At 39.6% G+C, this 18,104-nt stretch overlaps 1 protein-coding gene across 1 annotated transcript; it reads left to right on the top strand.

Moving 5' to 3' along the window:
- Positions 1-1,627: 1,627 nt before the first annotated feature.
- Positions 1,628-2,778, top strand: LOC115482941 (DBF4-type zinc finger-containing protein 2 homolog). Its single transcript, XM_030223309.1, has one exon. It carries the CDS (start codon positions 1,718-1,720, stop codon positions 2,711-2,713), a length of 996 nt encoding a protein of 331 aa, XP_030079169.1. The 5' UTR covers positions 1,628-1,717; the 3' UTR covers positions 2,714-2,778.
- Positions 2,779-18,104: the final 15,326 nt, after the last annotated feature.

The raw sequence follows: 18,104 nt of genomic DNA, 5'->3' as shown, positions 1-18,104 counted from the left end.
ATGAGATCTACAGCGGTGCAGGTTAAATCGTGATCCTTCCTGGTTACCCCGATCTTGGTGCTGCGGCCAACATTGTTGTACGTTTAACAAAAATCGTACCAAGTTTCAATCACCACATTGCTTACATTGACAATTTTTATACGCCTCTGCCTTTGATGGTATATTTGAGAGCTGAAGGCACTTATAGCTTTAGAACAGGGCAATTGTAAGCTGCCATAGCAAGCATCGGTAATCTGACGTTCCTTATGCCAAAGTGCAAAGTGCAAAGTGTTTTAGGATGCTGATGCGCCAGATCGCTGGTCAATGCTCTGCCCTGACGACAGTAAACAGCGGTAGTCTGACATGTGTTTTGCCGAAATGTTGTTATAATGCCAAATCGGCGTGCCGATTACAGCTTGATGCTTGATGCCTGGTGCATTTGAGTTTAGGGCAGAATTGCGATTTGCCTTTGTATTTAAATTAGTTCGATTTACAATTAGGTGAAGAAGTCTCTAAGTTGCACTCAATAAAGTGAAGAAAATAAGTTTCTAAATTGTACTACGGCAACAGGCGCAACAATCATTAATTTATCTCAATATTGCTGAGCCACAAGGTGAGCCAATGATCAATCAAGGGAACGAAGTCAAGTCCTCCATCATAATCATCCTAATTAGATTAGTAATCCCCAACTAGGAGGGCCAGGGCGGGACCAACGACCTCCCCATACCTCGACTAGATTGGGAACACGTCATCAGGAGTCATCGCTGGACCATCACCGACAGTAGACTTAAATATCTTACATATTATATTGGTAGAAATGCAAACTCCTTTAGTTATTGGCCATATTTTCAACTAATCTAAAATTTAATGAATTTGGAAAAATTTGGAACAGGTATCCAAAATCCAAAAAAATCAGAATTAAATGAAATGTACATAAACTAAATACAAAATTTGGAGGCTTTAGCTCTTAAGACGTACGAAATATTATTTATTAATCAATAATATTATTATATATATCAACGCGTTCACACACGGACATACAGACAGACGGCCAGGGCTCAATCTACTCGGCTTGTCGTCCTGATGAAGAATATATATATATTTTATGGGGTCTGCCACGCCTCCTTCTGCTTATTACATACATTTGTACAAAAACCATTATACACTGATTTCCCATTTTCAATGAGATCAGGGTATAATTGCTCGAGTTAATATTTTATTCAACTCTCATTTATTTTTTAGGTTTTCTAAATGTATATTTTTAATTTACGTATTATTCTCGAACAGTTACTTACGTGTTCTTTCTTTGGTATTCTTTGCCTAAGAAAAAAAATACTATTTGGCGCCAATAATTTATTTTTGCTTTTTCGTAAAGTAATGTACGTATACCTTCTTGTCATCTTACTAGCAATGATGGTAAAAATGGGGTTTGTAACGAGTGTTATTATGTCGATAACATTAATTTCGTTAGTAACGTATTGTAGATAATTAATCATTAAATACATCTTGTGTCACATTGTCGATATTACGTTTAATTATAAAATATTTTGTTTATGAAAGTGATATAAAAAATAAAAAACAGAGTGAGCTTTGACATACTAGGAAGAAAATATGGCCCTTAATGATAGGCACACCCCATATGGTCATTTTCAATTCGACCAGCATCCAAATTGTATCAACAAAATTTAAAATTTTTTTTATTAAAATCAAAACAAACTTATTTCAATTTTAAGTCATAATGTGTTCTCCCTGCGGACCGTGTAGCCCATGTGATCCTTGCTGTGGACCTTTTGAGTGCTCTCCAAAGTGTTATAATGCTGCTCAATTGGAGGCGTTACCGCAATGTGCGCCCCGCATACCGCCGCCATTTCCGAAGTGCATTACTGTGCAGCAGCCGCCGAGGCTAATATGTAAAAAGCGTGTAGTTTTTACGGAGAAAATTGTGCCTGAGCCAATGGTGGTAAATCGGTGTCGTCAAATCACTGTCCCGAAAGTGGTAGATGCGACTCGGGTAATTAAGGTTCCAAAACTCATTTGGGTATCTCAAATGGTTCGCGAGCCTCGCGTTATATATTATCCGTCTATGATACCTGATCCCTATGTAGTCTGTTATCCGAAACGAGTTTGCGAACCCAGGGAAGTCTGTCAGTCAATATTGTGCCAACCAAAACCACAAACAATCGATATACCACCTCCTCGGGAATATTGTTGCTACCCGAACGGACCAATTAACTACAAACCAAGTGCCGCGTGTCCGCCATGCCCAATTGGACCGTGTGCTCCTGGGGGCGCCTGTTGCCCACTTCCTTGTTTCTCTACGAATCAATATCCAGTATGCGAGACTCGTTGTGGGCCGTGTGGCCCATGTGGACCGGGTCGATGTGGACCCTGTGGACCTGGGCGATGTGGACCCTGTGGTGGACCATGTGGTGGCCCATGTGGACCCTGTGGAGGAACTTGCGCTGTACCTAATTGTGGGCCATGTGGGTTGACAATGCCTTCAGGTCCTTTTATACCCGCACCTTGTGGTCCGTGTGGAACAGGTTGTGGGCCTTTGGGAAATGGGCCTTGCGGTCCTTGCGGCCCGTGTGGGCCTTGTTCACCACCGTGCCCCTACGAATCACCAGAGTGTGGGCCCTGCTATCCTTGTGCGCCGACGCCATGGAACACACATTGTGGGCCAGTTGGGCCATGCGGTCCTCAAGTTCCCTGTGGTCCTTGTGGTCCTTGTTAAATTTCAAATTTAAATGGAAATACTAAATTGATATTGTTGGCCCGTAAATAAAACTTCTGCATGAATATGCCCTTGCATTACGTAAAATCGCCGTAGATCCTGCGAAGGTCCTGGAGCGTAATATGCTCGTGCATCCTTCAATTATTTCTGTTAATCCATTAAATCGTGTCCAAGGCACTTTTGTATCGAATCTTCGATTTACTCTGCGTTTAAACCATTTCTGCATGCTCTCTAGCATTATATATGTCGGAAATTTTCTTGGTGCTTTCAGCTTCGAAAGGTGCTCCTGATATGATTGGCAATTCCTTCCTTGATAATTTGATTATTACAAAGAAACAAATCAGTGGGACATCAACACAAATAAGAAGGAAAAATGTTTTTGTTACATAAATTTGCACCAAACCATTATACTGATTTCCCATTTTTAATGGGATCAACGTATACCATTTGGCCAATCTTTACAGACATGTGAAATAAGAGACAAGACCAAGGATTTTCCTATACATTCAAATGCATGCATTCTTTTATATTCGAACAATCGCAATTGCTATTGAATTGTTTGAATTGCCAACTATTAATTTACTTTAGTTCTAAAGCTTACCGCAGAAGTCGTGCCGAGGCTGTGTTGGCGAGAATTTCTGTATCTTAATGATCGATATTAGCTATGAAGTTCAAAAGCAGCTAATAATTCAGCACAATTCAATTAAAATTTTAATTCTACGAATAAAAAAATACACGCCTTTGAATGTATGTGTGCACACGCATAGGAAAAATGCGTGCGCGTGGCCTTGCTGACATGTGCTTTTTCAAATTGACCAAACGTTTTGTTTAATAACTTCTGTTTTACTTAATGGATTTTAATGAAATTTTCAGCATATGATCTACATATCCTATTGGCTTGGTTGAGATACAATCGCCTTCACATAATGGCCCAAGTTCCAACTAAAATTAAATTTTAAGAATCCAATAAAAATCAAAATTGCATAAAATATACATAAAACTAAAAACAAAATTCGGAGGTTCTAGCCCTTAAGACGTTCGAGATATAATTTATATACTGCATTTCAATAATGTTTTTATTCTATGTATAATAAATGCGAATAGTTATCGAATATTTGAAACAAACTTGACTTTCGCGTGCTATACACGGACCTACAAAAAGTCTATAGCTCTTATAGATGCTGAGATCGATGCCTCCACACATACCGAAACACGGACAGACGGACAGGCGATCAGACAGACAGACGGACAGGACTCAATCGTTTCGGCTTTTCGTCCTGATCAAGAATATATATACTGTTTGTGGTCTACCAGGACTCCCTCTTTCTTTTTTTGCTTTTGAACAAATTACGCCTTAAAATTTGAAGACTGTGAAGAAGCTTGCCAGACCCAGAAAGGATGCGACATCTGTCGATGTGGTTGACATTGTGTGATTCATTTTTATACCCAGATCCTATTAAAAATGGGAAATCAGGGTATAATGGTGTTGTGCAAATGTATGTAACAGGCAGTAGGAGGCGTGGCAGACCCCATAAAATATATATATTCTTGATCAGGACGTCAAGCCGAGTCGATTGAGCCCTGTCCGTCTGTCTGTCTGTCCGTCTGTCCGTCTGTCCGTCTGTCCCTCCGTCCGTCTGTCCGTATGTGTGAACGCGTGGATCTCAGCATCTATAAGAGCTAGAGACTTGAAATTTTTTTGTAGATCCGTGTATAGCACGCGCATATCGAGTTTGTTTCAAATATCCGATAAAAACATGATGGAAATGCAATTAATAAATTATATCACGGGCGTCTTAAGAGCTAGAGCTTCCAAATTTTGTATTTAGTTTTATGTATATTTTATGTAATTTTGGTTTTTGTTAGATTTTGGATACTGGCTCCAAATTTCCCCAAATTCTTTAAATTTAAGTTTAGTTGGAGCTGGGGCCATTATGTGAAAGCGTTTGCATCTCAACCAAGCCAATAGGATATGTAGATCATATGCTGAAAATTTCATTAAAATCCATTAAGTAAAACAGAAGTTATTAAACAAAACGTTTGGTCAATTTGAAAAAGCACATGTCAGCAGCGCCACGCGCACGCATTTTTCCTATGCGTGTGCACACATACATTCAAATGCGTGTATTCTTTTCTATTCCAAGAATTGAAATTGCGTTTGAATTGTGCTGAATTATAAGCTGCTGCTTATGTTCAAATTTGCAATTGATAGTGCAAGTATTGCAGTGGCTGCGTTGGTAGAGGCGGCGCACGTTTGCGGCTCGGTCCAGGGTTTGATACCGGTGGAGATGAAACATTTTTTATTGTTTTATTTTTTTTTAAATATGAAGTGGCGGTGTTCGTAGAGTTGGTGCACGTTGCACAAATAATCCGGGTTCGAAACCTGGTCTCCCAATGTCGTTCTTTATTTGTTTTCTTTTTTTTTTTTGAATACTCGATGCAAACTACGGAAAATATTAAAAAGCTCAAAGAGGACTGGGATCAGGGTATCTCCAAGTCGGGCACCCCGACTAGAGCTTTTTTACTTGTTAATATTTTCAATATTTTCAACAAACAAAAACCGACATTACGGCACCACTGATTCGAACCAACGTAACCTATTCAACACGCATCAACTCTACCAATACTGATACTTTATAATTAAAATATAAAAAAGAACAAACGAACCTAAATCTTGTCGGCAACGGTTGCCGCCTCTACCAACGCCGCAACTGGACCGCTTGTACAAGGAGTTGCGAGTTTGAACATAAGTTGCACCTGATAATTCAATCACTATTCAATTGGATTTTCAATTCTTTGAATAGAATGTATACTCGCATTAATAACTTGTTTTACTTAATGGTTTTTAATGCAATATGATCTACAAGTTAACAAATAACAACATTAATAGCATAGCAAATAAGTAGCTTCACGTAACAATGCAGATGCGCCAAAGCGCGGGTTCAATGTCCTGTGCTGACGACAGCAAGCATCGGTAATCTGAAGCTTCTTATGCCGAAGTGCTATACCGTTTAGTATGCTGATGATCCAAATCTGGGGTCAATGCTCTGCGCTGACGACAATAAGCAGCGGTAATCTGACATGTCTTATGACGAAGTGCTGTACTGTATAGAATGCCGAATCGCCGTGCCGATTGCAGCTCAATGCGTGATGCCTTTATACTTAAATTAGTTCGATTTACAATAAGGTAAAGACAAGAAGTCTCTAAGTTGCTCTCAATAAAGTGCAGACAGGAAGTCTCTATACATGTGTTGTTAAGATACTTAATTTGGTTGTACAGGTTCTACACTTAATAAAAAATAAGAAAGAGCAAGTAGGCAACACCATGTACCATTCTCAAATCCAAGCCAGCATTGACAATTCCGTCAGACAGGCACTGCCTCAACAGCAAGCCCAGATACAGGCCCAAATAACCTCCCTTACCGACCGAGTACAGAGTCTACAGGTGCAAACATCACAAATTGTCACCTACCCAAAAGTGTCTGTTATCCCAGATGTCAGAAGCGATATACCACTGACATAATAAAATCAGTGCCAGATTTTTCTGGTGCACAAGACCAATATGTTTCCTGGAGACCGACAGTGCCTTCGTTGGCAGCACTTCTCACTACCAAGCATTACCATCATTAAGAGAAAGATCACAAGACCAGCTGGAGATTTGCTCGTATCCTATAATAAAGTACTAAATCTTGGCTAGAATAGAATAGAATCTATTCCGACAAAATGCCTACTGCCTACTGAGGCAAAACTTGGACATGGTCAGACAAGGTGATATGACTTTCATACAGTACTATGACGAGGTCGAAAAAAGACTGACTCTAGTTTTTTGTTAGTCATTGTTGTAATGTCACACGAACAAGAAAACGCCTATGTGTTCAATTCTGAGGTTAGGGCCGACGCCTTAAACACATTTATTTCGGGTCTGTGGAAACAACTTAGAGCTATTGTATTCCCGGCACAACCCACTGTCTTGACTTTCGCACTAGCTCTGTCCATAGAGGCGTAAGCAACTGTCAAAAGAAGCGTGTTTAAAAATTCGTAAAGGTAGATGCATCTTCCAAGTTCAGACAGCGTACAAATTACAATCAGTACCAATAAAATTAATCAAACGCCCCCAAGAGGAGAAACTCCTCAGACCGCCAAAGATTCCTATGACGACAACGTCTTAACAATATTGTTTAGAAAGATACTGAAAAAAAGGGCAGCGTACGAAAAGGCAGCAAAGGCCGCAGTTGAAGAAATCGACAGCCAGGAAGATTACGCTCAATACGACTGTAAATTTTTTAGGGAGTGTTCCCGGATGCCGTTCATCAAACGTTGGCTGGCTGGCAGAAGGTTAAAAATTCTAATTGACACTGGCGCGACAAAAAATTATGTTAAGCCCGTAAAAAAGCTAAAAACCATAAAGCCGATCGCCTATCCCTTCTAGGTGAATTATATCAACGGATCCACTGAAATTAAGCAAAAATGCCTAATGAACATTTTCAAGCTCACTTCCTCATTCTTCCTTCTAAACACTCTCAGCTCGTTTGATTCCATTATAGGATTCGACTTGTTAACGCAAGCCGGAGTAACGTTGAACCTAGAGAGCTCTCTAGGATATCAGTGCATATCTGAAAAAAATAAATACCAGAGATGCACCGACGTAAATTTCACCTATGTAAACGACATTGTTGTTTTTGACTCCATTAAAAAGGAGTTCAGAAAAATGATCCTTAAAAGAAAAAAGGTCTTCTAACGAGCAGAAGAAGACCTCCGTTTTAATACCTCGGTCTCCGCCACGATTCGCACGGTACACAACGAACCTGTATATGCCAGAACTTACCCTAATCTAATGGGCGTTACAGACTTCGTAAACAGCGAAGTCAAGCAATTGTTTACAGACGGCATCATCATACCATCAAGGTCACCTTACAAGAGCTAAAGTGGGTTTTCGCCAAAAAAAGGCGCAGATGCCTATGGTAACACAAAAAAGAGAATGGTCATTGTCTTTAGGAAGCTTAACGAAAAAACCATACCTGATCTTTACCCAATGCCTAGTATTCCCATGATTCTAGCAAACCTGGGAAGCATTAAGTTTTTAACTACCCTCGACCTAAAGTCTGGGTACCACCAAATATATCTTGCGGGACATGACCGCGAAAAGACGTCATTCTCCGTTTGCGGCGCCAAATATGCCGTCTAACCTGCCGTCTACGGTATTAGCGTCTTCCAAAGGGCAATTGATGATGTTCTTAGGGAACATATTGGGAAAATTTGTTACGTCTATGTAGATGACGTCAAAGTCTTCTCAAACAAGTATGAAAACTATAGTCGAGGTGCCCGACTAAGAGATACCCTGATCACAGTCCTGTCTGCGTTTTTTAATATTCTGCGTAGTTTGCATCGAGTATTAAAAAATACAAATGAAAACTGACAGAACCACACCAGGATTCGAACCCACAATTTTTACGCAACGCGCATCAACTCTAGCAACACCACCACTTAATAATTAAACAAAAATAAAACAATAAAAATGAATAATGTCGCTTCTACCAAGCAGCCACGGCACTCAAGTAGTTGCAAGTTTGAAGTTAGGTAGCAGCTAATAATTAAGCAAAATTTAATCGCAATTTCGATTCTCCGAAAAGAAAACAACACACGCCTTTGAATGTATGTGTGCATACTCATAGGAAATATGCGTGCGCGGGGAGCTGCTGACATGTGCTTTTGCAAATTGGCCAATCGTTTTATTTATTAAATTCTGTTCTACTTAATGAATTTTAATGAAATGATCTACATATCCTATTGGCTTGGTTGAGATGTAAACGCCCTCACATAAACGCCCTAGTTCCAACTGAACTTAAATTTTAAGAATTTTTGGAAATTTGGAGCAGGTATCCAAAATCCAACAAAAATCAAAATTGCATAAAATATACATAAAACTAAATATAAAATTTGGAGGCTCTAGCTCTTTGGACGTTCGAAATACAATTTATTAATTTCATATCAATCATTCTTTTATTCGATAACAATTAAATGCAATTAGTTATCGAATATTTGAAACAATCTCGACATGCGCGTGTTTACACAGACCTACCAAAAAATTAAAATTCTCTAACTCTTATAGATGCTGAGATCCACGCGTTCACACATACGGACAGACGAACAGCGCTCATTCTACTCGGCTTGTCGTCCTGATCAAGAATATATAAACTTTATGGGGTCTGCCACGCCTCATTCATCCTATTACATACATTTGCACAAAACCATTATACTCTGATTTTCCATTTTCAATAGGATCAGGGTATAAAAATGAATCACACAATGTCAACCACATCGACAGATGTCGCATCCTTTCTGGGTCTGGCAAGTTTCTTCACAGTCTTCATAAAGGACTTTGCAGCTATAGCGTGGCCAATAACAGATATTCAATATATCTTGTCGACAACGGTAGCTGCCACTGGACCGCTTGTACAAGGAGTTGCGAGTTTGAACATAAGTTGCACCTGATAATTCAATCACAATGTATACACGCATTAATAACTGGGTTTAATTAATGGATTTTAATGCAATTTTCAGCATATGATCTACAAGTTAACGATTAACACCATAAATAGCATAGCAAATAAGTAGCTTCACTTAAAAATGAAGATGCGCCAAAGCGCGGGTTCAATGCCCTGTGCTGACGACAGCAAGCATCGGTAATCTAAATCTTCTTATGCCGAAGTGCTATACCGTTTAGTATGCTGATGATCCAAATCGGGGGTCAATGCTCTGCGCTGACGACAATAAGCAGCAGTAATCTGACATGTCTTATGCCGAAGTGGTGTACTGTTTAGGATGCCGAATCGCCGTGCCGATTGCAGCTCAATGCGTGATGCCTTTATACTTAAATTAGTTCGACAATAAGCAAGAAGTCTCTAAGTTGCTCTCAATATAGGGGAGAGAAAAACACATTACAAGCGCAAGAACGAGGCTCCACTGGACCAACCTAACAAAGACACACAAGCAAAAGCTCTGCAGCCGATGGAGGTAGATGCTACTTCCAATTTCAGACAGCGTACAAATCACAATCAGTATCATTAAAATTAATCAAACGCCCCCAACAGGAGAAAATCCTCAGACCGCCAAACAGGCCTTTGACGACAACGTCTTAACAATATTGTTCAGAAAGACACTGAAGAAAAAATGGCAGCGTACGAAAAGGCAGCAAAGTCCGCAGTTGAAGAAATCGACCGCGACGACGAATACGCACAATACGACTCTGTCAATTTTTTAGGGAGTGTTCCCGAATGCCGTTCATCAAACGTCGGCTGGCTGGGAGAACATTAAAAATTCTAATTTACACTGGCGCGACAAAAAATTAGGTTAAGCCCGTAAAATGCTAAAAACCATAAAGACGGCCGCCTAGCTCTTCTCGGTGAATTCTATCCACGGATCCACTGAAATTAACCAAAAATGCCTAATAAACGTTTTCAAGCTCACTTCCCCATTCTTCCTTCTAAACACTCTCAGCTTATTTGATTCTACTATAGGATTCGACTTGTTAACACAAGCCGGAGTAACGTTGAACTTAGAGAGCTCTCCAGAATATCAGGGTATATCTGAAAAAATTCAATACCAGAGATGCACAGACATAAATTTCACCAATGTAAACGACATTGTGGTTCTTGACTCTATTAAAAAGGAGTTCAGAAACATTATCCTTAAAAGGAAAAAGGTCTTCTAAAGAGCATAAGAAGACTTCCGTTTTAATACCTCGGTCTCCGCCACGATTCACACGGTAGACAACGAACCTGTATATGACAGAACTTACCCTAATCTAATGGGCGTTACAGACTTCGTAAACAGCGAAGTCAAGCAATTGTTGAAAGACGGCATCATCATACCATCACGGTAACCTTGCAAGAGCTAACGTGGGTTGTCGACAAAAAAGGAGCAGATGCTTATGGTAACACAAAAAAGAGATTGTTCATTGACTTCAGGATGCTAAACGAAAAAACCCTACCTGATCGTTACCCAATGCCTAGTATTTCCATGATTCTACCAAACCTGGGAAGCACTAAGTTTTTCACTACCCTCGACCTTAAGTCTGTGTACCACCAAATATATCTCGCGAAACATGACCGGGAAAAGACGTCATTCTCCGTTTGCGGCGGCAAATATGAATTCTGCCGTCTATCCTGACGTCTACAATACTAGCGTCTTCCAAAGGGCAATTGATGATGTTCTTAGGGAACATATTGGGAAAATATGTTACGTCTATGTAGATGACGTCAAAGTCTTCTCAAACAAGTATGAAAACTATAGTCGGGGTGCCCGACTAAGAGATACCCTGATCACAGTCCTGTCTGCGTTTTTTAATATTTTCCAAAAGAAAACAATACTCCTTTGAATGTATGTGTGCATACGCATAGGGGCGGGGCGCTGCTGACATGTGCTTTTGCAAATTGGCCAATCGTTTTATTTATTAAATTCTGTTCTACTTAATGGATTTTAATGAAATGATCTACATATCCTATTGGCTTGCTTGAGATGCAAACGCCCTCACATAAAGGCCCTAGTTCCAACTGAACTTAAATTTTAAGAATTTTTGGAAATTTGGAGCAGGTATCCAAAATCCAACAAAAATCAAAATTGCATAAAATATACATAAAACTAAATATAAAATTTGGATGCTCTAGCTCTTTGGACGTTCGAAATATAATTTATTAATTTCATATCAATCATGTTTTTATTCGATAACATTTAAATGCAATTAGTTATCGAATATTTGAAACAATCTCGACATGCGCGTGCTATACACAGACCTACCAAAAAAATTTAAAGTCTCTAGCTCTTATAGATGCTGAGATCCACACATTCCCACATACGGACAGACGGACAGCGCTCATTCTACTTGGCTTGTCGTCCTTATCAAGAATATATAAACTTTATGGGGTCTGCCACGCCTCCTTCTGCCTGTTACATACATTTGCACAAAACCATTATTCTCTGATTTTCCATTTTCAATAAGATCAGGGTATAAAAATGAATCACACAATGTCAACCACATCGACAGATGTCGGATCCTTTCTGTCATCTGGCAAGCTTCTTCACAGTCTTCATAAAGGACTTTGCAGCTATAGCTTGGCCAATAACAGATATTCTAAAAGGAATAAACGGTTCAGTGAGTAAGCACAGGTTCAAAAATATTGCTGCCGATTTCAATGAAACTCAGCTCAACGCATTTGAAATTGTTCTCCAACTTCGCCTTTGTACTACCGGAAATATCCAGAACAATTATCGATTTAAAAGACCCCTTGTTGCAAATTGTAAATTTGTTTCCTAACATTAAAACAATATTTTTCGACAATAAACCTGACAGCCAAAGCCCAACAAAACATCTTAGAAGGATGTAATGCAACAAAACAAAACCGCATATTCGAAGTAAGGGAAAGGGCATTCCTTAAAAAACAATAAGTTAGGAAATAAGCTAACCACTCTTTGAACTAGGCAGAGAATACAAGCACACAAGACACGTATTCGTCATGACTTTCATTAAAGGTCGCGTTTGACCATACAATGTATATTCTTACCTCACATCTTATGTTAGTGTAGATGGTGATGCTTTAATAAGCTTACACTGGAGGAGGTCCTATTCTTAAAGAACTAATTTGGTTCCTCATTGTTTCGAGCTCCTTGTGTAATTCGTCTCTCAACCACAGTTCTTGACTGACCAGAGCGCCGCGCACCGCTACATCTTTCAAAGCTTTTGGTCCAACTTATTTAAAACCCACAATTACTCAAATTTAAATGAATTTAACTCAAATTAAAACACGTAAGAAAGCGGTGCATGATTAAGAGATATCTTAATCCCAGCCCTATTTGCGTTTTTATACCCTGATCCCATTGAAAATGGGAAATCAGGGTATAATGGTTTTGTGCAAATGTATGTAACAGGCAGAAGGAGGCGGGGCAGACCCCATAAAATATATATATTCTTGATCAGGACGACAAGCCGAGTCGATTGAGCCCTGTCCGTCTGTCTGTCTGTCCGTCTGTCCGTCTGTCCCTCCGTCCGTCTGTCCGTTTGTCCGTATGTGTGAACGCGTGGATCTCAGCATCTATAAGATCTAGAGACTTGAAATTTTTTTGTAGATCCGTGTATAGCACGCGCATATCGAGTTTGTTTCAAATATTAGATAACTGTTCGCATTTAATTGTTATCGAATAAAAACATGATGAAAATGCAATTAATAAATTATATCTCGGACGTTTTAAGAGCTAGAGCTTCCAAATTTTGTATTTAGTTTTATGTATATTTTATGTAATTTGGTTTTTGTTAGATTTTGGATACTGGCTCCAAATTTCCCCAAATTCTTAAAATTTAAGTTTAGTTGGAGCTGGGGCCATTATGTGAAAGCGTTTGCATCTCAACCAAGCCAATAGGATATGTAGATCATATGCTAAAAATTTCATTAAAATCCATTAAGTAAAACAGAAGTTATTAAACAAAACGTTTGGTCAATTTGAAAAAGCACATGTCAGCAGCGCCACGCGCACGCATTTTTCCTATGCGTGTGCACACATACATTCAAATGCGTGTATTCTTTTCTATTCCAAGAATTGAAATTGCGTTTGAATTGTGCTGAATTATAAGCTGCTTCTTATGTTCAAATTTGCAATTGATAGTGCAAGTATTGCAGTGGCTGCGTTGGTAGAGGCGGCGCACGTTTGCGGCTCGGTCCAGGGTTCGATACCGGTGGAGATGAAACATTTTTTATTGTTTTATTTTTTTTAAATATGAAGTGGCGGTGTTGGTAGAGTACGTTGCACAAATAATCCGGGTTCGAAACCTGGTTTCCCAATGTCGTTCTTTATTTGTTTTCTTTTTTTTTTTTTGAATACTCGATGCAAACTACGGAAAATATTAAAAAGCTCAAAGAGGACTGGGATCAGGGTATCTCCTAGTCGGGCACCCCGACTAGAGCTTTTTTACTTGTTAATATTTTCAATATTTTCAACAAACAAAAACCGACATTACGGCACCACTGATTCGAACCAACGTAACCTATTCAACACGCATCAACTCTACCAATACTGATACTTTATAATTAAAATATAAAAAAGAACAAACGAACCTAAATCTTGTCGGCAACGGTAGCCGCCTCTACCAACGCCGCAACTGGACCGCTTGTACAAGGAGTTGCGAGTTTAAACATAAGTTGCACCTGATAATTCAATCACTATTCAATTGGATTTTCAATTCTTTGAATAGAATGTGTACTCGCATTAATAACTTGTTTTACTTAATGGTTTTTAATGCAATTTTCAGCATATGATCTACAAGTTAACGATTAACACCATAAATAGCATAGCAAATAAGTAGCTTCACGTAACAATGCAGATGCGCCAAAGCGCGGGTTCAATGTCCTGTGCTGACGACTGCAAGCATCGGTAATCTGAAGCTTCTTATGCCGAAGTGCTATACCGTTTAGTATGCTGATGATCCAAATCGGGGGTCAATGCTCTGCGCTGACGACAATATGCAGCGGTAATCTAACATGTCTTATGCCGAAGTGCTATACTGTTTAGAATGCCGAATCGGAGTGCCGATTGCAGCTCAATGCGTGATGCCTTTATACTTAAATTCGTTCGATTTACAATAAGGTAAAGACAAGAAGTCTCTAAGTTGCTCTCAATAAAGTGCAGACAGGAAGTCTCTATACATGTGTTGTGGTTGTACAGGTTCTACACTTAATAAAAAAAATAAGAAAGAGCAAGTAGGCAACACCATGTACCATTCTCAAATCAAAGCCAGCATTGTCAATTCCGTGAGACAGGCACTGGCATTTATTTCGGGTCTGTGGAAACAACTTAGAGCTATTGTATTCCCGGCACAACCCACTGACTTAACTTTCGCACTAGCTCTGGCCATAGAGGCGTAACCAACTATCAAAAGAAGCGTGTTTAACAATTCGTAAAGGTAGATGCATCTTCCAAGTTCAGACAGCGTACAATTTACAATCAGTATCAATAAAATTAATCAAACGACCACAAGAGGAGAAACTCCTCAGACCGCCAAAGATTCCTATGACGACAACGTCTTAACAATATTGTTCAGAAAGATACTGAAAAAAAGGGCAGCGTACGAAACGGCAGCAAAGGCCGCAGTTGAAGAAATCGACAGCCAGGACGATTACGCTCAATACGACTGTCAATTTTTTAGGGAGTGTTCCCGGATGCCGTTCATCAAACGTCGGCTGGCTGGCAGAAGATTAAAAATTCTAATTGACACTGGCGCGACATAAAATTATGTTAAGCCCGTAAAAAAGCTAAAAACCATAAAGCCGATCGCCTATCCCTTCTAGGTGAATTCTATCAACGGATCCACTGAAATTAAGCAAAAATGCCTAATGAACATTTTCAAGCTCTCTTCCCCATTTTTCCTTCTAAACACTCTCAGCTCGTTCGATTCCATTATAGGATTCGACTTGTTAACGCAAGCCGGAGTAACGTTGAACCTAGAGAGTTCTCTAGAATATCAGTGTATATCTAAAAAAATTAATACCAGAGATGCACCGACGTAAATTTCACCTATGTACACGACATTGTTGTTTTTGACTCCATTAAAAAGGAGTTCAGAAAAATGATCCTTAAAAGAAAAAAGGTCTTCTAACGAGCAGAAGAAGACCTCCGTTTTAACACCTCGGTCTCCGCCACGATTCGCACGGTACACAACGAACCTGTATATGCCAGAACTTACCCTAATCTAATGGGCGTTACAGACTTCGTAAACAGCGAAGTCAAGCCATTGTTGAAAGACGGCATCATCATACCATCAAGGTCACCTTACAAGAGGCAGATGCCTATGGTAACACAAAAAAGAGATTGGTCATTGACTTTAGGAAGCTAAACGAAAAAACCAAACCTGATCGTTACCCAATGCCTAGTATTCCCATGATTCTAGCAAACCTGGGAAGCACTAAGTTTTTAACTACCCTTGACCTAAAGTCTGGGTACCACCAAATATATCTTGCGGGACATGACCGCGAAGAGACGTCATTCTCCGTTTGCGGCGCCAAATATGCCGTCTAACCTGCCGTCTACGATACTAGCGTCTTCCAAAGGGCAATTGATGATGTTCTTAGGGAACATATTGGGAAAATTTGTTACGTCTATGTAGATGACGTCAAAGTCTTCTCAAACAAGTATGAAAACTATAGTCGGAGTGCCCGACTAAGAGATACCCTGATCACAGTCCTGTCTGCGTTTTTTAATATTCTCCGTAGTTTGCATCGAGTATTAAAAAATACAAATAAAAACTGACAGAACCACACCAGGATTCGAACCCACAATTTTTACGCAACACGCATCAACTCTAGCAACACCACCACTTAATAATTAAACAAAAATAAAACAATAAAAAATGACTAATGTCGCCGCTTCTACCAAGCAGCCACGGCACTCAAGTAGTTGCAAGTTTGAAGTTAGGTAGCAGCTAATAATTAAGCAAAATTTAATCGCAATTTCGATTCTCCGAAAAGAAAACAATACACGCCTTTGAATGTATGTGTGCATACGCATAGGAAATATGCGTGCGCGGGGCGCTGCTGACATGTGCTTTTGCAAATTGGCCAATCGTTTTATTTATTAAATTCTGTTCTACTTAATGAATTTTAATGAAATGATCTACATATCCTATTGGCTTGGTTGAGATGCAAACGCCCTCACATAAAGGACCTAGTTCCAACTGAACTTAAATTTTAAGAATTTTTGGAAATTTGGAGCAGGTATCCAAAATCCAACAAAAATCAAAATTGCATAAAATATACATAAAACTAAATATAAAATTTGGAGGCTCTAGCTCTTTGGACGTTCGAAATACAATTTATTAATTTCATATCAATCATTCTTTTATTCGATAACAATTAAATGCAATTAGTTATCGAATATTTGAAACAATCTCGACATGCGCGTGTTTACACAGACCTACCAAAAAATTAAAATTCTCTAACTCTTATAGATGCTGAGATCCACGCGTTCACACATACGGACAGACGGACAGCGCTCATTCTACTCGGCTTGTCGTCCTGATCAAGAATATATAAACTTTATGGGGTCTGCCACGCCTCATTCATCCTATTACATACATTTGCACAAAACCATTATACTCTGATTTTCCATTTTCAATAGGATCAGGGTATAAAAATGAATCACACAATGTCAACCACATCGACAGATGTCGCATCCTTTCTGGGTCTGGCAAGCTTCTTCACAGTCTTCATAAAGGACTTTGCAGCTATAGCGTGGCCAATAACAGATATTCAATATATCTTGTCGACAACGGTAGCTGCCACTGGACCGCTTGTACAAGGAGTTGCGAGTTTGAACATAAGTTGCACCTGATAATTCAATCACAATGTATACACGCATTAATAACTGGGTTTAATTAATGGATTTTAATGCAATTTTCAGCATATGATCTACAAGTTAACGATTAACACCATAAATAGCATAGCAAATAAGTAGCTTCACTTAACAATGAAGATGCGCCAAAGCGCGGGTTCAATGCCCTGTGCTGACGACAGCAAGCATCGGTAATCTAAAGCTTCTTATGCCGAAGTGCTATACCGTTTAGTATGCTGATGATCCAAATCGGGGGTCAATGCTCTGCGCTGACGACAATAAGCAGCAGTAATCTGACATGTCTTATGCCGAAGTGGTGTACTGTTTAGGATGCCGAATCGCCGTGCCGATTGCAGCTCAATGCGTGATGCCTTTATACTTAAATTAGTTCGATTTACAATAAGCAAGAAGTCTCTAAGTTGCTCTCAATATAGGGAAGATCACGGCCAGGAGAGAAACACACATTACAAGCGCAAGAACGAGGCTCCACTGGAACAACCTAACAAAGACACACAAGCGAAAGCTCTGCAGCCGATGGAGGTAGATGCTACTTCCAATTTCAGACAGCGTACAAATCACAATCAGTATCATTAAAATTAATCAAACGCCCCCAACAGGAGAAAATCCTCAGACCGCCAAACAGGCCTTTGACGACAACGTCTTAACAATATTGTTCAGAAAGACACTGAAGAAAAAATGGCAGCGTACGAAAAGGCAGCAAAGTCCGCAGTTGAAGAAATCGACCGCGACGACGAATACGCACAATACGACTCTGTCAATTTTTTAGGGAGTGTTCCCGGATGCCGTTCATCAAACGTCGGCTGGCTGGGAGAACATTAAAAATTCTAATTGACACTGGCGCGACAAAAAATTTGGTTAAGCCCGTAAAAAGCTAAAAACCATAAAGACGGCCGACTAGCCCTTCTCGGTGAATTCTATCCACGGATCCACTGAAATTAACCAAAAATGCCTAATAAACATTTTCAAGCTCACTTCCCCATTCTTCCTTCTAAACACT

The sequence above is a fragment of the Drosophila hydei genome, unplaced genomic scaffold (assembly GCF_003285905.1).
Source record: "Drosophila hydei strain 15085-1641.00,03,60 unplaced genomic scaffold, DhydRS2 tig00000158-arrow-arrow-pilon, whole genome shotgun sequence".
In the NCBI taxonomy this organism is placed as follows: domain Eukaryota; kingdom Metazoa; phylum Arthropoda; class Insecta; order Diptera; family Drosophilidae; genus Drosophila; species Drosophila hydei.
The sequence above is the reverse complement of the archived record's forward strand: the minus strand, read 5'-3'. Positions and strand labels throughout refer to the sequence as shown.

What these genes read in the sequence shown, in the direction of transcription:
- LOC115482941 (XM_030223309.1), top strand. Translation starts at nt 1,718, where the DNA reads ATGTGTTCTCCCTGCGGACCGTGTAGCCCATGTGATCCTTGCTGTGGA.